Source organism: Macaca mulatta, chromosome 11 (assembly GCF_049350105.2).
Source record: "Macaca mulatta isolate MMU2019108-1 chromosome 11, T2T-MMU8v2.0, whole genome shotgun sequence".
Classification (NCBI taxonomy): Eukaryota; Metazoa; Chordata; class Mammalia; order Primates; family Cercopithecidae; genus Macaca; species Macaca mulatta.
In genome coordinates this window covers 102,586,394-102,614,309 of record NC_133416.1, presented here as the reverse complement: position 1 = coordinate 102,614,309, position 27,916 = coordinate 102,586,394, and the positions used below count along the sequence as shown (strand labels likewise).

At 37.2% G+C, this 27,916-nt stretch overlaps 1 protein-coding gene across 30 annotated transcripts in view; it reads right to left on the bottom strand.

Moving 5' to 3' along the window:
• Nucleotides 1–27,916, bottom strand: part of VEZT (vezatin, adherens junctions transmembrane protein) — a 78,197-nt gene that overhangs the window by 14,373 nt on the left and 35,908 nt on the right. For 13 of the 30 annotated variants that reach the window (NM_001261356.1, XM_077953019.1, XM_077953028.1 and 10 more), the window contains 6 exon segments: nucleotides 2,316–2,647; nucleotides 9,170–9,317; nucleotides 14,017–14,154; nucleotides 17,548–17,823; nucleotides 21,106–21,281; nucleotides 27,390–27,479. In NM_001261356.1, coding sequence (NP_001248285.1) covers nucleotides 2,316–2,647; nucleotides 9,170–9,317; nucleotides 14,017–14,154; nucleotides 17,548–17,823; nucleotides 21,106–21,281; nucleotides 27,390–27,479 — 1,160 coding nt within the window. 30 annotated transcript variants of the gene reach the window in all.

Sequence of the window (27,916 nt, the reverse complement as noted above, 5' to 3'; positions counted from 1 at the left end):
TAAAAGGACCATGGGAAAAGGCATTTATACAGTTTGGTTGGACTGAAGGAAAGGAATGAGAAATAAAGATAGAAACAGAGTGTAGTCAAGTTATGACAAACACTTCTATAGTATGTTTTGTAAAGACTTTAGTCTGAGCTGCTATGACTCCGAAACAAGTCAAGATTTTCAGTGAAGTGACAAGGCAAATATAAGCCTCAGCAACATTAATCTGGCCATACACACCCTGAAGGTGGGGAGAACAGTTAGAGATTAACGCCTTAGTGTAGGGAAGGGACAATATGGTCCCACACCGAGGCCCTGAGAGTGGGAACAGCAAAGGAGACAAGGGGGAGAGGTGTGAAACACAAAAAGAGCATTCTAAAATATGAAACACGAAACAATTATTTAGTTAACAATTTAAAAAGTTGTATGTAGCAGCACTACAGAGCAAATTGGATATGATGGTTTGTGACTGGTCTATTTTCTAGTGAAAATACTTAGAAAGGAGAGACATTAGCATATATGGAATATTCCACTTTAAAACAGGACAAAAACTTCCTATGCATAACCCACAATTCCTACCCATGGTAAAAGCTCCTCTTTTTTGTGTTCATATCTACCTTGTGTAGCACGCTTTCTTCCCTGAGCCATCTTCCCTCACTCTAATGCATTCTAATATGTGCCGTATATTTCTGATTCTATTGCCAAAACTTACTTCTTCAGAGACTCTGGCTTTGCCTACAACCTGTCCACTGAAATCTTATTTTCCTTTGAGGACAATTCAACCTTTGCCACCCAGTCAAGTGGAGATGGCCTTATTGCCCAGTTCCCTGTAGGAGGCAGGGCTAAGAAACTGGTTAGCATTTACCTGCTTTCTTAGAATAGCAGATATAGACTACTGGAATACCCTGAGTTCATAGTGTCTTCATTTTTCTTATGCCATAATCTTTTTTTTTTTTTTTTTTTGAGATGGAGTCTTGCTCTGTGGCCCAGGCTGGAGTGCAGTGGCCGGATCTCAGCTCACTGCAAGCTCCGTCTCCTGGGTTTACGCCATTCTCCTGCCTCAGCCTCCCGAGTAGCTGGGACTACAGGCACCCGCCACCTCGCCCGGCTAGTTTTTTGTATTTTTTTTAGTAGAGATGGGGTTTCACCGTGTTAGCCAGGATGGTCTCGATCTCCTGACCTTGTGATCTGCCCGTCTCGGCTTCCCAAAGTGCTGGGATTACAGGCTTGAGCCACCACGCCCGGCCATGCCATAATCTTTATATCAGCCTTATATCAAGCCCATCTCAGGCCTTGAACTGATGGGTAAAAACTTAGCTTCTCAAAATGTCTTTCTGACTTTAAGTTCCTATCCTTGTATCTCTTATCCTCCCTAATTCCAGTGAAACTAGCCTTTTGATTTTGCTGATATGTCAGTCCTTTTGACCCATTTTTATTTACATAATTAAATGCTGCCTTCCCCATTCCACTTCTTGCCTTGTATCCCAGGGTCAAGTACACCAACTACAATCTTGTCAGCTTTAAATTCCTAGGACCTTCTTGATTACCAACACAACATGAACTCAACCATTCATTTGATCCAGTCCTACATGATGAATATTTAACTGTTACAGAAAAATTTCACTGGAAATGACTGTATTCAATTAAATGCCTTGATTCAATTTTTAAACTTGAAAACTTCATAGAAATATGTGAAAATAGTATTTTCAGCTGAAGGTATACCGAAGTGGGACATAAAAATTTAGAAATTAAGGTAGAGTACCAATAATTTCATGCAAGGCAGGAAATGAACAAATATAAACTCTAGACTCTACATTTTGCTTTTCAACTGGTACCACAAAGCTTGTCCTGTGATACAAAAAAATTTCTACATCTGCTGTAATTTATTTAGTAAAACAGCAATATGTTACTCTTCTACTACATATAACAATGCCTCTTGTAACACACTGTTCCAATCTTGGTAGATATTTCTATTGGACTGCAGGTTCCAGTTGAAGAGCACTACCTTAAGAGAGTTAAAAGAAACTCATTCTTTATAACCATCTCCATTTCAGCTCTCAAAGAGAATGAACAACACCTGCTTTTACCTACCTTTCCAAGTTTTCTGCTGAACTAAGGAAAAGTAAAAACTGTAACTCCCTCAAGTTATAGTACTTACAAATTATTATTATTATTATTTTTGCTGTATTTGTAGCTATAAATCACCCTTCATGTTCATGTCTCAACTTTGCTTCTTTTTACTAGCTAGGACACAAGCCAACAACCACAATGGTACACGAATGAAGCTTGCTAATCACCGAGACCTTTCTTGGTATAATTTCTAAACTTACTCATTCAGTAATGCTTTCAGATGGAGCTGCAAGCTACGTACTGCTGTGTGAACATTATTCAGTTCTCTTGACTTCTGTTGAGTTTTGGATAAACACTGTGGTACTGACTGGTGCTGAGTTTCAAAGTACCGATAGAACTCATAGCTGCGCTTAAGCTCTTCCAAACAGGCAGAATGAGCGTGAGGTAGACCTTGAGTCACATCAGATAAGATACGATGAGGCAGAAGTGCTGGAGTAAGTAAGGGCCCAGGAGGTGAATTGGCTGTAGAAAGTAATAGGGCTAACCGTCTGAAGAACTCTGAACTCTGTGCCACCCAGAGTTGGAACAAAACCTAAAGAAAAAAGAAAAAAGGACTAGATCAATAACAAATATTGGTCAGTGTTCAAAGCAAACTATAAATTTGTTTATCTTAACTTCTGGTTTAAATTTTGCACTTTATCCTAAATAATAAATATAACTGAGCTTAAACTACCTTAAGATGAGCCAAGAATATGATTTCAAATTATGTATGTGGGAACCTGTTATTCCAATACAGCAGGTAACATCAATATATAATTTACTACAGTTCTGTCCTAGATGGGAAGTGTTGATGGAATGAGATACTTTAGTAAAAGTGAATCTTCACTCATTATTTAAAAAAAATTTTCACACAGAAAAGAAGACAGTAGGACTAGTGGATATATATATATTTCTCCAAAGAAATGAGTCACATGGATCAAAAGCTTGGGTTTCAAAATAAGACTATTACCTTGCCCTATGAATTAACTAAGAAATTAACATAAAAATCAGTCCAGGGCTAGGTGCAGTGGCTCACGTCAGTAATCTCAGCACTTTCGGAGGTGGAGGCGGGGAGATCACTTGAGGTCAGGAGTTTGAGACCAGCCTGGCCAACATGGTGAAACCTCGTCTCTACTAAAAATATAAAATTCAGCCAGACATAGTGGTGGTGGTGTGTGTTTGCAATCTCAGCTACTTGGGAGGTTGAGGCAGGAAAATCATTTGAACTTGGGAGGCAGACGTTACAGTGAGCTAAGATGGTGCCACTGCACTCCAGCCTGGGTGACACAGCAAGACTCTATCCAAAAAAAAAAAAAATCCATTAAATACTCCAGGAATGTCTGACATGAGAAATTGCAAAACCTATTATTTTAATTAATTAATTAATTAATTTCTGCCATAGAGTCTTGCTCTGTTGCCCAGGCTAGAGTGCCCAATGGCATGATCATAGCTTACAGAAATCTCTAACTCCTGCGCTCAAGTGATCCTCCTGCCTCAGCCTCCTGAGTAGCTAGAAACACAGGCTTTTACCACCATACTCAGCTAATATTTAAGTTTTAGAGATGGGGTCTCAGTATGTTGCCAGGATAAATCCCATTCTTCTTCTTCTTTTTTTTCTAAAAGCAGTCTGAATATGTTCATAGGCCCATTCCTGAGATACATCCTGAATCCTTGCAGCAAAACATTTCTCCAGATACAGTCGTATTCAAGATGAGGACAATATCTCCGAAACAAATGCATGAGGAAACAATGTAGTATGAAACAAGAGGTAGCAGGCAATAAAAAGAGGATGAAACCACTTTTGGTAATTTAGATTCCAATTATTCACAACCATGAAAATAGACATTATTTAGATGGTTTTATTAAATGAATTTTAAAATTATGCCAATAATGAATTAAGGTAATTTCACGTAAATCTACTTTACCATTAACTTGTTTTATTTTATTTTTTTAAAGTGAGCAAGGCCAGATTTCCTAGTTGCTACAGATGCGATATCTAGGGATTCTTGACTTACAAGTTTACTTGCAAGTCTTCTTATTCAACTATTAAATTTTATGATTACAATGATTTTTATTATTTTATTTGTTCATTCAGAAATGATTTCTTGAGCACCCACAAGGTGCCAGGCACTGTTCTAGGTGCACATAAACAGCAGAGAACAAAAATGAAAAGAGTCTCTACTCCGATGGAGCTACAAGTAGAGGGGCACAGATAATAATCTACAAGTAAAAGATACTATTTCCCTTTTGCTATAATGATTGTCCAGGAAGAAAAAGATAGTGTTTCTTGGTTGATGGGAAAAATACAGCAAAGAAGGGGAATAGTGTGTGTGTGTGTGTGTGTGTGTGTGTGTATGTGTGTGTACACATATGAAAGAGGTGGAGAGAGACAGAAAGCAGGAAGGAGAGAGGAGAAGGGGGTGGCTGGGGAGGTCTCTAAAAGTGTCACCTAAAGGAAGTGAGCCATGAGATCATCATCAAGGAAGAGAGTTCTAGGGAGCAGGAAGTCAAGTGCAAAGTACTGTTGTGGGAGATCATGGAACACAGGGCAGATCATGGAACAAGAAGTTCAGTATGGCTGGGGCCAGGTAAGCAATGGGGAGCCACTGAAGGGTTCTGAGCAGAAGCGTGACATAATCTGATTTATGCATTAACAGGCCCATACTGGCTGCTGAGTTGAGAGATTACAGGAAAATGAGAGTAGAAGCAGAGAAACCAGTAAGGAAGTTACTGCAATACTCCAGGTTAGCATTAATGAGACCACAGTGGTCAGCGGTGGAAGGTGAGCAGCAGATGGACTCTGGATCCATTGTGAAAGTAGAACCAACACAGTCTCTTGACTGATTGGTACTGAGAGAATAGGAGCTAACAAGGATGATTCCAGCATGCTGGGTCAAGATAACTGCAAGAATCAAGTTGGGACAGCTTACTGTGGCTTTTAAAAAGACTAAAGGCCAGGAGCAGTGGCTCCCACCTGTAATCCCAGCACTTTGGGAGGCTAAGGTGGGAGGACTGCTTGAGGCCAGTAGTTGGGAGACCAGCCTGGGAAACATAGTGAGACCCCTGTCTCTACAAAATATTTTCTTAAAAATTAGCCAGGTATGGTGGCATGTAACTGATGTCCCAGTTACTTGGGAGGCTAAGGTGGGAGGATAGCTTGAGCCCAGGACTTCAGGGTTACAGTGAGCCACGATTGCACCACTGCGCACCAACTGCATGACTGAGCAAGACCTTTTCTCTAAAGACTAATTTATTATCCAACCACTGTCACATTATCCATTTAAACCAGAACTCAGAAATATGTATTTCTTTTTTCCTTGGATAAGGAGATAACCATAGCCAATAGGTAAACAGAAAATTTGATTTAAAGCATTTCACAATGTGTGCATTTATTTTTCTAGAGCAGGAAACATATGACTTTATAAATTTTAAAAACTGGTTAAAAACTTAAAGGAAAAGAGAGGGATAAGGACTCCGTTCTAGGGACTGATTGAGTATCCCTAATCCAAAAATTTGAAATGAAATCCCAAATGCTCCAAAATTTGAAACTTTTTGAACACCAACATGGCAGTTAAAGGAAATGCTCACTGGAACATTTCAAATTTCAAATTTTCGGATTAGGGATGCTCAACCTCAATGTTTAATGCAAATATTCCAAAATCTGAAAAAATCCAAAATCCAAAACACTTCTAGTCTCAAGCATTTTGGATAAGAAATATTTAACCTGTATTTCATTTATGTCTCCTCAGGCTACAATTCAGAGGTTGCTTTTCTTTCCAAAGGTGCAATACTTGCTATCACTAAACTTTCCTGAGGGAAGATATGTTAACAATAAAAAATAAATCCAAAATGTATTTTCTTTAGAGGGGGCAACGCACTTTTAAAAATTTAACTTACAAAATCTATTTTTAAATTTCTTATCTGAATAACGATACAGTGGCAACTACAGAAGGGGACAATACACAGTTTTTGAACATTACAGGGGTTTTCAACAGTTTGCAAAGTCTATAATAGAGCTCCTCAAGATAAGGCTCCTTGCAGAGCCTGATAAATGCGGTAACTGTAACACAATTATTGAGTTTGGTTACAGGTTAGTTATAGGTAAAAATAAAATAAATATAAAAATACTATTATACTTTGATTTGTAAAACACTGAGTGAGCAAAAAGAATCCAGCTATAATCATTGTTGGAAGGCAGGATGGGGATACAGCAACAGAGAACAAGTCTCACATTTCAGAGCAGGTCATATCAGATAGAATTTTAAAAATCAGCTAACATTTATTAATTGCTTACCCTACACCAGGCACTGAACTGACAAACATCTAATCCTTTGGAGGCAAGCATTGCAATTATCCCATTTTAATAAACACAGAAACAATGATTTGCTCGGGACCACACAGTAGTCAAATAATGGAGCTAGAGTGAAACCTGGAAAATCTGACTCCACAGGGTCCACAACTTCTCTTTGCTGCCTGTACTTAAGCTAGAGTACGATTCAGGATTTAATACACTTTTAAAAACAGTACATCAACAGCATATAGAAAAAAATCTCCAAGGCATCTTGATGAGTTAACAAAAAGTAATTTAAAAGGAAATGAAATACTATAATTCTTTCTCCAAGTCCTTCTTAAAGAATAACAGCTATTACCATTTGGGGGTACCCGGTATATGACAAGCCCTGTTTGAGGTATTTAATATGTCTTCTCATTTAATCTAACACCTTATAAGGCAGGGATGGCAACTCCTTTTCACAGGTGACATAAGTTTAAAGAATAACTTATTCAAAGGCAAATGGCTAGTCAGTCAGAGCTAAAATATAAACCTAGGTCTGCTCAATTTTCCACATTAAGAATCTCTTAAATTGTCCTTTGAAAAAATATTTATTTTCCTTAAAGAACAAAGCATGGTTAGGATATTAAATTTGAAAGGGGGTGAAATTACCTATAGTCCCACCACCCCAAAGAGTAGCTATATATATCTTGGTATTTTCTCCTCATTTTTTTTTTTAAACAGGGTTGTGCATATTGCATATACACTTATGTATCCTGATTGTTTCACTGCCAACAGATGTTTCTCCAAGTTTTTACAGAATTTTCATGAGCAAGCTGTAGCTGCTACACAATGGTTCACCATGTGGCTCTGGCATGACTCACGCAGCCACTCCTCTATTTTTGAACTTTCAGGCAGTGTTCCATTGTGCACTATTATAAACACAAAGTGAATAAGCAACTTGGTATATAAAGCTTGACTATGTTTAGAATAATTTCCTGCAGTTTGTAGAAGAGGAATTACAAATTCAAAGGATAAATCATTTAAAAGGCTCTTTACATGTCAAGTTGCATTCTGAAACAAATAACTTTAGAGAACTGAGGAAAGTACTGCAGCAGCCTAAGTAAGAAATGGTGGCTGGGACTAGGATGGTGGGGCTGCAGGGTTGGATATAGAAAAAAGTGGATGGGTTTAAAATACATTTTCAAGGTATAAGTAAGAATCTGCTAACAGACTGGATGTGAGTGGGCAAAAAGAGGGACAAGAAAGATGGTGTCCAGGTTTCTAGTTTAAGTTTTGAGGTGCCATTTATTGAGATGGGTTAAAATGGGATTAAGAATAGGTCAAAGCAAATTTTAAGCAGGAGAGAAAGAAAACAAACAAGATAATTAGAACATTTATGTTGATTTAGAAAATGTAAAAGATACGGAAGTCAATACAGTCTCAAAACAAAATGGATCTGATAAATGCTAACAATACTTGCACTAATTTTCATGGTATCAAGGGAAATTTTAAAAACTAAAAACAAAGAAACATCTAAAGAGAGTTTACTAAACACTTAATAGGAACTTAAGACATTTGGATCAATGTCTTAAAAATACTACTGGAGGTTGGGTGAGGTGGCTCATGCCTGTTATCCCAGCACTTTGGGAGGCTGATGTGGGCAAATTGTTTGAGCTCAGGAGTTTGAGACCAGCCTGGGCAACATGGCGAATCCCTGTCTCTACAAAAAATACAAAAATTAGTTAGGTGTGGTGGTGTGTACCTGTAGTTCCAGCTACTCGGGAGGCTGAGGTAAGAGGATAACTGAGCCTGGGTAGGTTGAGGCTGCAGTGAGCTGTGACTAAGTCATACTGTACTCCAGCCTGGGTGACAGTGAGACTCTGACTCAAAACAAAAACAAAAAAATTTGTTTCCAATGTTGGCTGCTATGGTAATGTCATGAACATACTTTGGGTATATCTTTGGTTACTTTCTGAGATAAATCTGTAAGGGAAAATTAAAATTGCTAGAATAAAGCAATTTTGCTTCTTATACCTGTATGAAGATTGGTATTCAATGCTAAAGTGAACCAGTTTATACTTTCACCACTGGTCTGTGTGAGGTCTCCCTGAATTTTCAATGATAATGAAATTACCAACTTTCAATATCCTTGGCAAAATGGTCAGCTTATTATTTTTATTTGTGTTCTTTCATTGCTAAAATGAAAAATTTGTATCATATTTATTGGCCATTTGTATTTCTTCTTTTCTTGTTTTTTCTTTTTAGGCTAGTCAAATGAAGTAGCGGGAGTGAGGAAGGAAAAAAGAAATCTGTAACTGCTTGTGATCAATGCGTTGTAAAATACAACCTCACTGGGACTAGCCTGTGTTTCTTTTTTTGTGAACTGTCAGTTCAGCCAAATGTACCCTTTCATGTGGCTTTTAATGTATGAAAAAAAATCTTAAGAATTTTGGAGATAACACATTATCCATGTTTGTTGAAACAAATGGCTAGTTATAAAATCACTCATATTGGCCTCCAATTAAAGTAAATTCACTTATCTCCAAACTCTAATTTAAGGCATTTCTTTAAGCATTTTAAGTATTTGGAGATCAAAATCTAAGGATCTCCTCTTCCAATCCATAATAAAGATTATGCTCTCGGCACTTAAAGACAGTGTTACAAACATCACCAGTGCATTTATGATGATGGCGTGCAGCAAACAATGAGGGGAACAGGCGCACCATTTACATTCAGAAAGCACAGACATAATCCAAGTGCATCTATCTTTTCTTCAGCCCTTCCCTTCCACAGATGGATTACCTTCAATGCAGGCAGGCTGAAGCCATCTGTAAAGTTATGTGCTTCCTCTTCTGAAATCTGCTCTTCACTAAGTCCAAGGCCCAGCTCCTTAAAAGGCACCACACAGATGTAGTTGGTTACATTGTCACTCTCAGAGTTCAGGGGGTAGGTTAAATTAGGTTAAGGCAATCAACAAAGCCTTTTCATGAAAGCATAAAAGATACAGTGAAATTGTCCTACATCACATTTACTAATCTTTATTCTGAACTTTCGGGTGAGGAGATTTACAGCAGTTTTTAAACAAAAATTAATTTTAAATATCTAATATATTAACATAATACCTCAGATATCTTGTATACTTGTGGATACAATTTTTAATGTCTAAAAAATTAAAAGTTCAACTCTTCAAAAGGGTTACAGTGATGTTATTTATTCATTTTTTTGAGACGGAGTCTTGCTTTGTCACCCAGACTGGAGTGCAGTGGCACCAGCTTGGCTCACTGCCACCTTAGCCTTTCAGGTTCAAGCAATTCTCCTACCTCAGCCTCTCAAGTAGCTGGGATTACAGGCATGCACCACCACACGCAGCTGATTTTTGCATTTTTTTCTAGGGACGGTGTTTTGCCATGTTGTCCAGGCTGGTCTCGAACTCCTGGCCTCAAGTGATCTCCCTGCCTCAGCCTCCCAAAGTGCTGGGATTACAGGTGTGAGTCACTGCGCCCGGCCCCGTTATTTTTGACACCTACCATTTGAAGCTGTATTGGGCACTTTATTGTGTCATGGTTCAGGGTCCTCACTATGCTACAGTAAATACCCTTTTCCTCTCAGTCTGCATACTGCAGGACATTATTAGTTGAACGTTATCTGAAATACACAGACTGATATAAGTGGCACCAGGCCTGTCCTATCTAGCTTGTTTGACAAAGATTACTGTTAGGTTTCCTCTGCCCTCATCCTTACAGACACATCAAAATCAATAATGATTTTCCCTTTAATTGTTTCTCTAAATAATTACATCCATATAATAATTGATCGTGAACCATTTTTGTATTTCTAGCATATTCCTATTTGGTTATATTATAATAATCTTTTGATACAATCCAATATTAAATTTATAAATATTCCATTTAAACATTTTGTATCTCCATTTATGAGACTAGCCTATATTCTTTGTAATAAAACTGGTTTTTATTCTTTGTAATACAACATGTTTTGGTATTGAGATATTTTCATAAATAAAATGATATAGGGAAACTTTCTAACCTTTCCTATAGTCTGAAATTTTTTTTAAACTATAAAACCATCTGGATCTGGTAGTTAAACAATTTTAAATTCACTTTGCTTTTGAATAGGTAATATATTCACAGGATTCAAAATTCATGAGGTATTAAGGGATACAGCAAAAACTACTTTCCACCTCTATGCCTTAGCCATGTAGTTCCACTATTCAAATGCAAAGGCAATTCCTTTTACCAGTACCTTCCAAGATTTTTTATGTATACATACATAAAAGCAAATTCAAATATAAATGTGTATCTGGAGATATGTAGGTATATACGCATGCATGTACACAAACACATACATACATATTTATCCCTGTAGAAACACACAGTCCCTTTTATGCACAAATTGAAGGATACGATAAATACCGATCCATGCACTTTCTGATTTTTTTTCACTTAATATAACTTGGAGATCCACAGTAGAGCACTAAGAACTCTATCATTGTTTTTAAAAAATAGTTTCATATTTTCCATTGTCTACATATAAACCAGGTGTTTTCTTTTTAAAATTGAGTATTCTTTATCCCATGTCCAATCTCTTCAAGTTTTAAAATTCTTCCTAGGTCAATTTTGCAGATTTTTATTTTGATAAGAAATGAGGCTGGGCTCAGTGGCTCATGCCTATAATCCCAGCAATGTGGGATCCCTTGAGTCCAGGTGTTCGAGACCAACCTGGGCAAAATGGTGAAACCCTGTCTCTAAAAAATGCAAAAAAACTAACCAGGTTTGGTAGCATGTGCCTTGGTCCCAGCTACTCGGAAGGCTAAGGCAGGAGGATCGCATGAGAATGAGACTACAGTGAGCCGTGATCATGCCACCACACTCTAGTCTGGGTGACAGAGTGAGACACTATCTCAAAAGAAATGAAAAGAACCATTTTCCCCTACATGTTTAAAGTTGTTGCTGTGGAGCTGCATATATAACATCCCCTCTTCCAGTTATTTTAATGTCTTCTATATCCATGGTTACCACTGTGTTCTCATTACTAATCTTGTATATTTCTGCTCTTTACTTTGATCAGGCAAACAAGGGTTTACATATCTTACTGGTCTTCTTAAAATGATTGGTGGATTCTTTTTTAGTTAAATTTATTAAGGTTTCTTATATGGAGAATATGATCTGGCCCCTGGCTACCTCTGAGTTTCATTTCATACTCTAACCTCCAACTTCCTGTGCTCAACTCATGATGGTCTTCTTTCTATACTCCAATCATGCTAAATTCATTCCTGCCACAAGATCTTTCTACTCACTGGTTTATCTAACTGGCATACTCTTCCTCCAGATCTTTCCATTATGCAAACCTCAGTTTAAATGCCAGCTCCTCAAAAAGGCCTTCTCTTACCATCTAATAAAAAGCAGCACTCCACCAATCATTCTCTACCCTATTCCCCTGTTTCTTTTTCTTCATAATAACTGTTTTATCTGAAGAATCGCATCTGTCCATTTATTATTTTATTTTAGTTTATTTTAGACAGGCTCTCACTCTGTTGCCCAGGCTGGAGTGCAGTGGCACAAACACAGCTCACTGCAGCCTTGACCTTTTGGGCTCAAGGAATCCTGCTGCCTCAGCCTCCCAAATAGCTGGGACTGCAGGTGTGTGCCACCATGCAGCTAATTTAAAACAATTTTTTTTTTTTTTTTTTTTTTTTTTTTTTAGAGACAGGGTCTCACTATATTGCTCAGGCTGGTCTCAAATTCCTGGGCTCAAGCAATCCTCCTACCTCAGCCTCCGAAAGTGCTGGGGTTACTGGCATGAGCCACCACACCAAGTCCATCTTTTATTGATTATTTCATCTACTAGAAGGTAAGCTCCACAAGAATAAGGATCTTGTCTATCTTATTCACTGCTAGGTCCCCAGTTTCTAGAAAAATGACTGGCACAAAGAACTCATATAATGTGTAGTCTTTGATAGGCTAACCCTATCACTCCCTAACCCACACTGAACTACAAGCTCCATAAGGCAGGGATCATGTCTATTATGTTTACCACTGTACGTCTAGTGATGAGCATATTGTGCGGCAGTCTGTGCTCAAAAAATACTGAATGAATGACCAACAGTTCACATGCCACACTGTCATCTCTCTATTTCTTTCCATGTGTTTTTGCTTCCTTCTACCTGGAATGCAGACTCTTATCCTCATGGCCAACTTCTATTCATTCTCGGAAGCTCAACTTAGATGTCACCTCCCTGAAAGCCTTCTCTGACCCCATAAACTGAGTATGTTGCCCTGCTATGTTGGAAGGCACCCATGGCACTTATATCAAATTATGAATACTGATTTCTCTATTGATCACATTCAAAAGTCTTTAGAAGTAGGTAGTACATATTTTTACTCAGTTTTCCTAGCACTTGGAAGAATGGTTGACCTATAGCAGGCCAGCATTTAGGCAATGGGGGAATAAAATGGACAAGTTCTTGATAAAAATTAAAATGCTTTTTCTCCATTTCATTTATATATATATATCTCTAGATATATCAGTTTTGACCTATAAGATATATATATCTAGATATATCAGTTTTGTCCATATAAGATATATATCTTATATGGATATATATCTAGAGATAAATATGAAATTTCCATATAGAGAGAGAGAGAAAGAGAAAAATGGTTTCAAGTCATAAGTTCTACAGTCAAGACACAACTTCATCTGTTAGTAGTTCTATGATACTGCACAAGTCACTTAACCTCTATTTTAGTTTTCTCATAAAATGGAGACAAGAAAATCTAGCTATAAAGGTTTGTATAAGGACATGATAGAACATAAAGCACCCTGTGAACTTTGAGTATTATATTTATCAGTGCTATAATACCCAGCATCCTGAAGTGGCAAAGTTGTCTTTTTGCCTTCTATTTAGTCAGGATTTAACTTATCTATATGTCTTTACTAAAATAAAGCTCTTATATGCCTTTTTTTTCTGGCTATTAGAACTAATTTCCTATTTTAATAAATTTAAGTGACAGACTTTATTGTCATACAGTCTTTGGGTGCTTACTATATGCTAGATGATGTCTGATCACTTTACATGCATTAACTCATTTGATCCTAACAAAAATCCAATAAGGAAGATGATGTTATTATTGCCATTTTAAACATGACTAAAGCAAGGTACAGAGAGGTTAAGAAACTTGTTTAAGGTCACTTAGGGAGTAACTGATACAGTCAGTGTTTGAACTTAGCCATTCTCCTCCTAGAACCTGCTTTTTTGAAAAGGGAAGGATTTCCAGTTGCCAGTTTATTAACATGCCATGATGCAAATCTGCCATGTTGAGAAATTTGTTTAAAATATCAGATCTAGCAAAGCCAGGCTCTTCTGACTTCATTCTTTGGATGAGTAAAGGAAGAGACTTCAAGTTTTTTCCTTGTTTAAAAAGCAGCCACACAAGAACAGAACTTTCTTCCTGTCTGTTATTGTCATTCCCCCAGGAATGCATTTCCAGTTTTAACATAGAAGTAATGATGGAAATTAGTTTCAAAATAGGCAATCTCAGTTTACAGTAAACATTCAGAAGATACAACTATAATACCTGTATTCAGGACTCCAGAAACATTGCTTAGTTTCATATGTAAACAGAAAAGGATATTTTTTCAGCATATATAGGGTAGCTAGCCTTGCTGCTTGGAAGTTGGCTCTTAGAGTTCGGTAGACAGCTTTCCGAAGACCGATGAGATGCTGACTTGGATGCTGTCCAGCTTTATTAAATGGGCAAGCAGCACTGACCCTGTCAAGCAAACTTGAAAAGTAAAATGTGATACAACTGTACAGGTGTCCTAAGTTTTTGTTTCCTAAATCCACAATTCTATTAAATGTAGAAAACAAATTCCTCTATCATTATCTTTACTAGAAAATGATTATGTCAACTCAGGTCTCATAAAATAGTCATTTCTGTGAATATATATATGCATATATATAGACAGCCACTTAAAAAAAAAAGACAAAAAATTAAAATCTCAAAGAGTAAAGGCTTCCTCTGATGTGGGGAAACAATGGATTTTGGCTGAGATATAACAGAAATGTAGAAATATTTATTAAGAATTCACATCTTTTTTACATAGACACTATGCTTGCTAAAATATATTGGAGAAAAGCTACTTTATATTCAGTTTTCAAAACCTATATCCACAGGAAGTATGAAGACCTTAATTATAAACACTTTCAAATTATTAATATACATTTACATATGTTCATGACATATGTTCACTGATCATATTTTGGTCACTTGTACAGAAAAAATACTATATAGAAATACTTTCTGTACATTCATAAAAGTAGGGTAAAATTACTTACCCACCTGCTGCCACTGGCACTTACCTACTCAAAATGAAGTAGGGAACGTGGAAAGATAACAGGACCAGTGGCCAACAGGGGAATGCAAGTAGAAAGGCAAAGTAAGGGTTACTACATAGTAGCACAGCTACTCTCAAAGCTGTTCAAGAGGAAGCACATTTCATGGCACTTCCCATAAGATTAATGGGAAGTACCTAATTTGTAACAATGACATACAATATATTACATTTCATAACTTATAGTATGCATGAGTAAATACCTGGTTATCAGATAAATTTTTTCACCTAACCAGTAATCTTTCCCAACAGTAAAACAAAATACTGGCATTTGTAAATTCCTTATTCTATAACCACAAAGCTATAAAACAAGACACCTAATTCAAAACTTTAAAAATGTTAAGCCGGCCGGGCGCGGTGGCTCAAGCCTGTAATCCCAGCACTTTGGGAGGCCGAGACGGGCGGATCACGAGTTCAGGAGATCGAGACCATCCTGGCTAACACGGTGAAACCCCGTCTCTGCTAAAATACAAAAAAAATTAGCCGGGCGAGGTGGCGGGCGCCTGTACTCCCAGCTACTCTGGAGGCTGAGGCAGGAGAATGGCGTGAACCCGGGAGGCGGGGCTTGCAGTGAGCTGAGATCCGGCCATTGCACCCCAGCCTGGGCAACAGAGCTAGACTCCATCTCAAAAAAAAAAAAAAAAAATGTTAAGCCATACTAAAATGTATTCAGGTATTACAAATCTATAAAAAGCAAATTTTAAAAAATCTATAAAAAGCAGAGGATGATGACCGACAGGCTTATGTTAAGATAAGGGAATGAAGGCAAAAAAGGTTTCAATTATTTGTGAGAGAGGACAATTTGAGGCAGAAACAAAACAGCATTCATGATTTCAATATATGGCACTACTGCTTGTGCTCCATTATACTAAATCAGTTTTAAAAACTGTCTAATTTTGAAAATGTCTAAAAAATTATGATTCAAGATTTATTATTCCTCATTTTTCAACCCACTATCCAGACAAAGGAAGCACAATTTCTTCCAATACTTCTTCTCCCCGTCTGTCATCTGAACGGGTAGAAGTCAAAATCTGCAGGTAAATCAAGTCTAACTGGCCCACTTTACCTCTTCATGCAAATTCCATGGGGACAGATAAAGTTGGAAAATGAGACAAGGCACAGAATCCTCTATATACGCCTAACCATTAGTTGAACACAAAGCCACTTTGTTTAACCAGTCATTCCTCTCAATAAAATACAAAGGAACTATTACGTATTTTAAGCGTGATTTTTAAAAACTTTTTAAAAATTTGACACTCAAACAACTTAAAAAAGTGCTATCCTTTAAGTCAATAAGAAGCAGACTTCAACTAATGGAAGGACAAAAATCAGTAGATGCTAAGGACTTTTATACTTTTTTTTTTTTTTTTGAGACCAAGTCTGTTGCCCAGCCTAGACAGAATCTGTTGTCTCCAGTTCTGTTGCCCAAGCTGGAATGCAGTAGCATAATCTTGGCTCACTACAGCCTCAACCTCCTGGGGTTGAAGTGATCCTCACGCCTCAGCCTCCCGAGTAGCTGGGATTACAGGTGTGTGCCACCACATCTGGCTAATTTTTTATTATTTGTAGAGATGGGGTCTCGCTAGATTGCCTAGGGTAGTCTTGAACTCCTGGGCTCAAGTGATCCTCATGCCTCGACCTCCCAAAGTGCTGGGATTACAGGTGTGAGACATCACGCCTGGCTGACTTTTATACTTTGAGAAGAAAGAGAAATTATAAAATCCGTCTTATGTCTTGGGATTGTGTGTAGAACACAAGAAAGTAAAGAACAAGATAAGTACTGGGATTCTTCCATTTCTCTGTTCCATGATTTTCTAGAAACAGTGAAGACTGTGTAGTGTTCTAGAGCAGAACAGAGTGAAGGATGCGATGGCTACCAGAGGTTCTTCATTCCCTCTTTTCATGATTTTCTAGATACAACTAATTAAGAGCCATGAATGTTCCTCACCATATGCTTACTTTCTCCCACCTATAGATTGCAAAAGTTATATAGGTTATATAAATTATTAAATATACTAGCACACAACTGTCATCTGGTAGTGTTTGGCAGGTGTCCAGTGTACTGCAAGCTGGGTTTAGAATCAGATAGAATGGATATGAATATTTACCATTTATCATTCTATGCCTTCAGTTGTATGCAAAAGTGACTAGCACAGTATATGGAATATACTTGGTGCTCAATAAATGTAACCTTCCCTCTAATAATAGACTAAGCAGCCAGTATATCCTATAGCTTAATATACTTACAGCTAGATTGGTGAATATTTAATTTCTTGTGAGAATGGAAAACATCATTATTTGCATGATACTCTGAGAATTTCGGTGCTGTAATATCTGCTAATATTTATCTAAACAGTTATTAGCACAAGTCAAGAGTTTTCAAAATGCATTTATAGCAGATATGTCTATCATAAAGAAGGCATTTGAAACGGAGTAATGGGAGCAAGCATTTACTGGGTAACTACTGCATGTTAGGTTCAGTATTAGACACTCTCTATATATTATCTCATATAATCACATGGTAACATACAGAAATAATCAGAATCTCCAAAGTACTTTAGTTCCTCAAAGCAGATAACAGATTCATTCAGTAAATCTAGCACATAATGTATTTATTCCTTCACTTAGCAATTAATTGACTTTAGTAAGTACTAAAGAGAAAAGCACTTTTTTCCTATAAATGCAACATAGAAATGAAAATAGGTAATAAATATTCTCCTTTACGGAGTAGAAAATAATCATTTAAGAAACAAAATAAAAAATGAACTCACAGTGTAAATCCTCTGGAAATCACTTCGGTTTCTTGAATGAGACGTAAAGCTTTTCTCACAAGGTTAGTAAAAGCTCGGCTGTTTGTGGCCATATCTTCCAAATGAATACTGTATTTTTTTAGGGTCACTTGTAGTTTGGCTGTCCTCCATAATCTCAAAGCTCTTATGACCAGATACACAAATAGAATAACTCCCCATACCAGCCAGGAAGACACAATCCACCAAGTAGGAATCATAATGAGCAAGCTAATGAAGGCAAATAGCATTGAGAGATCCCTGGGAACAAGAAAGGAAGAAAATGATATGCATCAGATTAGAGAAAGAAAGATGAGTTACTTTAATCAGTAAAAACAAATTTTAAATTTAGGTTTACTAAACAAATAAAATGCTAGTTTCTTTGTAACGCATAACTTAAAAAAAATATGACATTTAAGAAGGTGATGTGAAAGATTTTCAAAATACCTCGCAACTAGATAATAGTGCTTAGGTATTAACATCCGAGCTGATAAGTTTAGGTAAGAAAACAGGTGTCTTCTGGAATCACATAAAGCGGATTTCACAAAAGAAACTCAAAATTATCTGTAGGTGGTGACTGAATGCTGGGCAGAACCAACAAAAGGCCTCTACACTTCCTACATATACAGAGTCTGGAGCTAGAAATAGCACCTGTTGCCTGCAGGATAAAATCAAACTTCATTAGCTCAGTCTACAAAATCCTTCAGAAGTTGGCCCAGGTCATGTGTTGAGTCAGATCAGCATCCCAGCCCTCAACTCCAAGCATTGTAAACCAGAAAATCTCTTCCTTCTCTTTCCTTTTTGCCTGGTGTCATCTTATATTTAATACCACAATCCTATTCGTTCAAACCTTCCTCTGACACCAAGTCTTCTGTGAAGATTTTACCAAAAGTTTGAAACAGTTACTTTTAATTTGAGACAACCCCTCTTCTGTGACCCCAAAGAAATTGCTACATTTCTCTTTATGACATTAATAAAAATGATAATAAATATAACAATAGGCATCTTCTGAAACCACTTTTTAAAAAATATAAGATATGGAATCCTTAACCTAAAAAGCAAATTAGAGATTTTAAAATCCAATTTTATAGATTTAAAAGTAAAAATACTATTTCAGAGATATTATAAATCCCTTTTCCTAAAATCAAACTTTATTTGCATAGAAACACATACTATATCAAGAATATGTACACATTTTTCCAATTAGAAATGATACACACTTGATGAGTCATTGTTTGAATAAAGTCCTCTAATTTTAAATAATCATCATCATTAATTTGGAATATACATACTTACACACAGACCATGATATGGACAAGGTTTGTACTTTTATACTGCTTTAATTGAAATAAAAATATGCACACATTTTTAAATTCATATCAATTACAAGTCTAACAGACTAAAATACATCTTTAAAGCAATGAATGCTTTGGTGAAAATGTGTATATATAAGAAAGAGGGGGCCAGGCACAGTGGCTCATGCCTGTAATCTCAGCACTTTGAGAGGCACAGGTGGGAGGACCACTTGAGCCCAGGAGTTCAAGACCAGCCTGGGCAACACAGTGGGACCCCTTCTCTACAAAAAATTAAAAAATTAGCTGGGTGTGGTGGCATGTACCCGTAGTCCCAGCTATACAGGAGGCTGAGGTGGAAGGATCACTTGAGCAGGCTGCAGCAAGCCGAGATCACGCCACTGCACTCCAGCCTGGGTGACAAAGCAGGACCTTGTCTCACAAAAAAAAAGAAAAGAAAAGAAAAGAAAGAGGGGAGTATAAGGGAGATGTGTCTGAGAATATCTGAAAAACATCAGCAATATTTGAAAAGAGTTATAATCATATTGCAAAGAAAATCACACGCAATTTCTTATTAATATTTGCCCTGGCCAGGTGCAGGGCTCGCACCTGTAATCCCAGCACTTTGGGAGGCTAAGGCAGGCAGATCACTTGAGTACAGGAGTTCAAGACCAGCCTGGGCAACATGGAAAAACCCTGTCTCTGCAAAAACTACAAAAATTAGCCAGCTGTGGTGGCATGCTCCTATAGTACCAGGTACTTAGGAGGCTAGGGTGGGAGGATCACTTGAGTCTAGGAGGCCGAGGCTGCAGTGAGCCAACATCACACCACTGTGCTCCAGCCTAAGCAACAGAGTGAGACCATGTCTCAAAAAATAAGTAAATAAATAAATATTTGCCCTAATTTCCTTTAGAATCCTTTACTTTTTAGATAATACTGGTAATACCATAAAGCAAAATCTCATCATATATTTTTATATATTAATAGTAAACTCTAAAATCATTTATAGGTCTCATAGTTGCCTGGTTATATTTGTGGGTAAAGGAAACTTAGTAAAGTAGCAAATTCTTAAAAACCTATAGTTCCTTCTATCAGCTCCTTAAATTCTCATATTTTTGAAGGATAAGATGCTTCACTTCTTCATGATCATATCTGAGTGACTGGAGAGTGAAGCATTTGTCAGTGTGACAGGGAAGACATAAATACAGAACCTTAAGGCCAATGAATGTAACTGCCTATATAACTTGAACAGTTTGAGCAGTGATTTAGTGTACTTCTTGATTCATTCCTCCCTTCTATGCCAAATTTAATAAAGTACTTTAATAGGAAGAAGAAATCAATAATTCTTTATATTGATTTAAAAGTAAAATCAATTTTTTGCTACACATTCTTTTTTTTTCTTTTAACAGATTATTGCCTGGGACTTCTGCTCTAGACCCAAATAGTTCAAGAGGTTGAAAAGTTTTAGGATGGTCTGAATCATCAAATCATGTTCCCTGTTATCTTTTCTCAGCCAGCACAGCCAGAATCAACTGCCTACCTCCATGTCCCATCCAATTCTTGGTGTCTCTACAATATAGTTATGATAAAACTTATTAATTATAAAGAAACATAAAGAAGGATAGGCTTGCATGCACATATGTGCATAGGTGTATGGGTAAAAGAAATTCTTTTTTATTCCCCTTAGAGACAGGGTCTCACTTTGTTGCTCAGGCTGGAGTGCAGTGGTGTGATCATGACTCACTGCACTCTGCAACTGCTGGGCTCAAGCAATCCTTCCACATCAGTATCTTAAGGAGCTAGGTCTACAGACATATGCCACCATACGCGAACACATTTTTTTATGTTTTGTAGAGATGGGGTTTTGCTATGTTGCCCAAGCTGGTCTCAAACTCTTGGCCTTAAGCAATCCTACCACTTCAGCCTCCCAAAGTGTTGGGATTACAGGCATAAGCCACTACACCTGGCAGAGTAACTTTTTGGCACTTGTTATACCCATTTAGGTTGCTGGACACAGAACTAATTTTAGTGAGTTGGAAGTATATAATAACCAAATTGGATTTTTTTCCCTAGCTTCACTTTAAATGGTATTTATTTTAGAAAGGTACTTCCCCCCCCATATTGTTACTTTAATTGTACTGCTAAATGTATAGAATGTTTATGCCTTTACAATGGAGAGCATGAGGATGGGTTTCCTCTGCTAATACTCTATATGTAAGCAGTCAAAGAATAGCTGTTTTCTGGACAGTACCAAATATTAGGGGTTGCCAGGGAGCAAAGTGTTGGAAGGTGTCCATTTTCCTGTTGTTGAGATTGCCCTGCAGACAGGATACTGGGATCAAGTAGCTCAATCAGCTCCACATCCTCTTGTAACAGGACTTCCTGTTGCAGGATGGTATGTAATGAGTCGAGTCGGAATCCAATATCCTTGCCATTAAAATACCAGAAGAGAGGTATTAACACATATATAATATTGCATTAAACGCTAAACTCCTAATGTACTAATAAAATTTAGTGGTGTTTATTTTCAGAAGATACTTCAAGAAGAAACAACAGTCCAATCTACCTTCAGTATGATAGATGAGTTTTATTTTCACTGTAAATGTGAAACAATAAAGATTGAGGTAGACATTATTGAGCCATCAGATGTAAAATATAAATTTTTAATAACAAGATGAAAAGTAATCACAGATTAACAAACCTGTCTAGTTAAGCCTAATTGATTAAATTGCTAGGGCACAACATGGAAAATATAATCCTATAACATTAAAGATGCTGTCCCTGAAGCTGTAACAATACAGTCAATATTTAAGAATTTTATTAGCAGGATCAAGGCCTCCTAAAAATGTAGATTCAGATATTTAAAAATACACTATTAAGGAATGCAATGTAAAATCACACTAACATTTGCATAGCATTTTATAGTTTACAAAACGCCTTCACATATACCAGCTCATTTATTTCTCCCTCTCTTCTTTCTATTCATCTATCAAGGAATACCTTCCATAAGCCAGGCACCAGGCTTGACACAGAAGACACAAAATGAACAAGATATATTCTTAAAGAGTTCATAGTTTAATGAAGAGACCCGAAAAGTAAACAGTTGCAATATAACATGCAAAGGAGCGTGATGAAATACACCTAGAGTACTATGAAAATGGCATAGAGGGACCAAGCCTGTAATGAAGTCAGAGAAAGTAAAAGAGGTGAAGCCTGAGCTAAGTTTTAAAGGATGAACAAGAATTAACCAAAGGAGTTGGAGAAGTGGGACGGTACAGGATAAAAGCCTTTCTAATTTGGGGAACTGTGAGTTGTCCGTACTAGATGATATTATTAATAGATTGTGCACAGAGCGCACATGGTAGAGAGGTGAGAAATGAGGTAGCACTCTTAGGGCTGACAGGTGAATTCTCACGGTAACCCTGTGATGTACCTTATCATCCTCCTCTCCATTATATAGGGAAGAACACCAAAGCCCAAAGAAATTAAGTAACTTTCCAGAATTTTGATTTCAAATCCTACGCATTTGGTAGCTGTGTTTCCCTGCACATAGTCTGCCTCAAAAGAAAATTTAAAGTTGTATTTTGCATTAAATTTAAACAAATAGAGGCCAAGTGCAGTGGCTCACGCCTGTAGTCCCAGCACTTCGGGAGGCCAAGGCAGGCAGATCACCTGAGGTAAGGAATTCGAGACCAGCCTGGCCAATATGGTGAAATCCCATCTCTACTAACATACAAAAATTAGCTGGGCATGGTGGCACATGCCTGTAATTCCGGCTACTCGGGAAGCTGAGGCAGGACAATCTCCTGAACCCAGGAGGCGGAGGTTGCAGTAAGCCGAGATTGTGCCACTGCACTACAACCTGGGTGACAGAGCAAGATTCTGTCTCAAAAATAAATAAATAAATAAATAAATAATTAAAAAACCAAAACCAAACAAACAAATTTAGGACTAGAGTGATCCTACTATATGATAAAAATAAAGAGAACGATGGACAAGGCCATTAGCAATTAAAGTAAAACCCACTAGCTCTAGGGTGTGAAGGCAACAGGTTTGCTCTTAGTTAATTTAATCATTCCCACACCACACATTCCAGCCCTAGCTGATCATAATGAGGACTTCAGTAAGAATGTGGTGAACCATATATCAAACTGAGCCCATGACCTCTTGATCAGGGTTATATGCCACTTTTAGAGAATAAGATTTTTAATATTAGGTGCATTTAGATATATTTTATTTATCTTCAGTCCAAAAAGAGAGCATCTTCTCAAAGGAATGTTGATCTTTCTTTTAGCCTGATGTGGCTTTTTTTTTACCATCTACTGACACACTCTGTATGTACCTCTGCAGCACTTTTATGTTTCATATTTGAACAATTGCCTCTTTTCTCTTCCTACAATTCCGATTCTAACATTAGGAACCACTTAATTTGACATCCCACCCCACTTTCACAAAGACAGAGCAACACAATTCCCTTTATACTATTGTTCAGAGGGGAGAAAAAAGGAGCGCAGGAGATGGGGCACGGTAGCTTTTCGAGTAATCTCTGAAATTGATCTTACTATTTGGTTCCCCAATTAGACACAGCCATATTCAATGCAAGTATTAAAAATCAAACTTTTGCTACAAAAGCTTTAAACCATACCTTTTATGAGACTTCTATGTACATATATATAAGGTAACTTTGAAGAAGCCTAACTAGTTGAAGGCCAAGGCTGACAGAGACTGGAAAAGCCAGTAATATTCAACGGGAGTGCTCTCTCTTTACAGACACTCGGCGTAATCAGTTATTCACTTTCTTTAACACCATTCCCTGGCATCAGACTTACGTGTAAAACTGGGATAACACCTCCCCCAAACCAACATGCTTAGAGGAAGTATTAACAGCTTTAGGAATATCTGATTTAAGAATGTGACAAACCGACTGGGCACGGTGGCTCACCCCTATAATCCCAGCACTTTGGGAGGTTAAGGCGGGCAGATTACTTGAGGCCAGGAGTTCAAGACCAGCATATTAGCCAGGTTTGGTGGTGTGCACCTGTAGTCTCAGCTACTTATAAGGTTGAGGCACAAGAATTGCTTGAGCCTGGGAGGCAGAGGTTGTAGTGAGCCAGGATGGTGCCACTGTACTGCAGCCTGAACAGTAGAATGAGACTCAGTCTCCACAAAAAAAAAAAAAAAGTGATCAACCAACAACCTACAATCATCTATGCATACAAATGAACTTGAAAGGCACCAAGACACTCCAAATAACTAAAACAGTGTTATCTTAGTGATTAGACTGCCTCATATAGAGGAAAAACTTGAACTATATTCTGATTACTATAGCTGTTTAAATTGAATCAGATTAATGAATTAAGTATCTTTCTTAAGGATAAAATGTAAAATTATATATTACTCTTTGATTACAAAAAATAAGAACTGCAGAAAACATGTTAACCGTGTTACAATGTAACAATCAAAGTACCAGAAAAATTGACACCTGCAAATTAAGAAACACGTATGACAGTCCTATTTGGACTGGGAAGCCCAGATCCAGGTCTCAAACAAATGAAGAAACTGAAAAGGTGCTAATTCTGATCGATTTAAGTATTAGCAGGTATCACCGGCATGGCTGGAGGCTCTATGCTCCTGGGATGTGTACTACGTAAACTCTGGCACATTTTCAACAAGTCTGAGTGCCAAGACTTAGTGTCTAGCTTTATATTCTTGCTCCACAACTTAAGCACGTTAATAGGCTCTCTGTGCCAGTTTCCTCTTTGGCAAAATTGGGATAATAACAGTAGCTACTTCATAGGGTTGTTACGAGGATTAAATAAGTCAATATCTATAAAATACCAAGAGGAGTGTTTGGCTCATAGTAAGCACTGTATGTTAGCCATTACTGTTGTCACTATCTATGCAATAATTAAAACAATAAAGAAAAGCACATGTTGGATATATTACAATATAAAAACTTATAGAACACAACATAATTATTACCAGGTTGATGCAGAAAATAAGAGATACAATAGGCTGAAGTTTTGGGAAAACTTTGAGAAAAAGCTAAGAGTGCTTATTGAAAGATTCCATTGGATCAAGAAAAAAAAAAACAAAACCAGAAAGAATTCCATCACAGTATAAAAGCACAAACACAGACATACAGACTAAGTATGGAATAAAGGAAAATGAAGACTGGGTTCATTGATACAAATACTGGTGGACAAAGCTGGAAAGGTAGGTTAGGGCCAAATTATGCAGACTCTTTAGTACTGACGTGACAAATTTGGACTTGATTTGATTGACGAAGATCTTTCTAGAATCTAAATAGGGAAGTGGCATGAGAAAGTACTTAGGAATTCCTTTCTGCCTGGATGAAATGAAAGGTTATGAGAAGGCACAGATAAAAAATTAAGAGATTTTGATTTCTTTTTCCTTAGGGATGGAGAAGGAAACTTATTCATGTGTCAGTATTCTTTAAAGATCTTTTTTTTTTTTTTTTTTTTTTTTGAGACAGAGTCTCGCTCTGTCACCCAGGCTGGAGTGCAGTGGCCGGATCTCAGCTCACTACAAGCTCTGCCTCCCAGGTTTACGCCATTCTCCTGCCTCAGCCTCCCAAATAGCTGGGACTACAGGCGCCCGCCACCTTGCCCAGCTAGTTTTTTTTTGTATTTTTAGTAGAGACGGGTTTTCACCGTGTTAGCCAAGCTGGTCTCGATCTCCTGACCTCGTGATCCGCCCGTCTCGGCCTCCCAAAGTGCTGGGATTACAGGCTTGAGCCACCGTGCCCAGCCTCTTTAAAGATCTTAATCACTGTGGAATATCATGGGGCTTTTGATATAAGGATCAAATGAGATAACATGTGTGAAGGCACTTTATAGGCTAAAAAGCACTTAAAAAGTGCTATTACTACTACCATCAAGGATTTTTTTAATTCTTAAGAAAAATACTATAAAAATGAACAATAGTAAAATGTTCAGATATCACAGAGTAATTGCCAGTATTCTTATAAAAGAAATGAGGGCCTGCTTCAATATCTTCAAGAAAGATCAGCATTCCATTGAGATACTCTCTTTACTGAAGATAAATAAAATATATCTAAATGCACCTAATATTAAAAATCTTATTCTCTAAAAGTGGCATATAACCCTGATCAAGAGGACATGGGCTTAGTTTGATATATGGTTCACCACATTCTTACTGAAGTCCTCATTATATAGCTAACAACATTTTAAATATGTCACAATCAAGGGGAAAAAGTCAAGCAATCTCACGCCAAAAGCCAACCTGGCAATTTCTTATTCCATTACTAGTAAACTATTCCTTAGGTATGTATTCTTATAGTTCTCCATAATGTAGGCACAAAAGGGATGCATACAGAAGCTGGCACTTTATAGTGAAACATCACATGAAACATGTGGCCAGTGACACAGAATCAGGAATGAAAAGACCAGGCCTAGGCAGACTATGACTAAATCACAGAAAAATGTATATGGATCCATATACCTTACCACAGTCCTAGTATCACTGAAGAATGAGATGGCTCCACCTGGATAAAAATGACATTCTATGTAGACGATAAGACACTTCATTGACCTTCTCAACACACCTTCAACAAAGATGAAACCCTGAACAAAGAACTTGACAATTTGGATTGCTAAAAAAGTAATTTTAGTCAAAAAATAATAATACTTGAGCTAGAGAGGTCGTATGCTATAGCAAAAAGAGCATGGCTTTGGATCCAAGAGACCTGGATTCAAATTCTGGCTCTATCACTTTCTAGCTGAACATTTTTAGACAATTCACTCAGTAAGTTATTAAAACAAAACTGAATTGTCTGAACCTTGGTTTTCTCATTAGTGAAGTAGACTAAATCTTATAGTGTTGTTTAGATTACCAAATCAAAATGTGAAAGCACTTTGTAAACAATCTCTTTACAAATGTTAATGTACAAGAATGATAATTCTTAAGGTCACAGGCCAGCAGAGATCCTGAAACCTGCTTACTTGTAACTACATTACTCCTTTACTCCTTCTGGGAGCCATGAGAACCACATAACTTGAATTTTTAGGCTATACTCCCTGGATTTTGTATTGTTAGGATGTCAGAAGGTTGAATTATTTCCCCTCTGGAGTTCTGTTACAGCAGAGAGTAGAAAAAAACAAAACCTCACAAAAATCACAAAGACCTTTCAGGTTGACTGTTTAGAGTCTTTGGGAAATTCTGTGATTTAACAGATTAAATTGATCCCACTAATGACATATTCCTTCACCTATAGAGAGGAATACCTGTCAATGGAGGAAGAGGGCAATAGTAAATTCACGATCTAACAAAGTTTCAATAACTATCAGAATATTCCATTCTGAGTGGCTAATAACCTCTTTAAAAGCTATAAATAATACAAGTAAGCCCAAATTAAAAGATCCTGAGTTACTGCAGAATCTCTAGTAAAAATCAATCACTGCCCAAATTGATAGCAAAACAAATTCTGATTCACCAATTCTTTCACTAATAACCTAGAACCCTGAAAAGTGACAAAAAGAAGTGACCACTTACCAACTTGTGAAGTAAGTCATCTTTCTTATTGCACTGAGAAAAAAAAATCCAACTTTTGATGGTTTCAGCCACTTTTAACAGGATACCTTGCTGAAGGAGACGAATGACATGGTATAAGATTATTAAAGCATACCCAAACAGCAGAAAAACTTCCAGTTACTTACCTCCAATCAATGAGAATTTTTATCAGAAAAGGGAGAAAAAAATTGTCCAGGTTATATACTTTGTCAATATGTCTCAGCCTCCTTATTAGTTCTTAAATTTTGTTGCATATCAGGATCACCTGGAGATTTTAGTTAGAAACATATTCTCAGGCCCCCAAACTAAAGATTGTGATTCGATACATTTGGATTGAGGCCTGAAAATCCGATTTTTACAGAACAGGTAGAAGTCATTCTGAAGCAGCCCATTTATCCTGGGAAGACTATGTACTATATCAACATGATGATAGTATTTATTTCAGAAAGAAAAATCTTTTTCTTTTTGAGAACCTGGTTACAAGTTCTCAAATATTAAGACCATTTCAT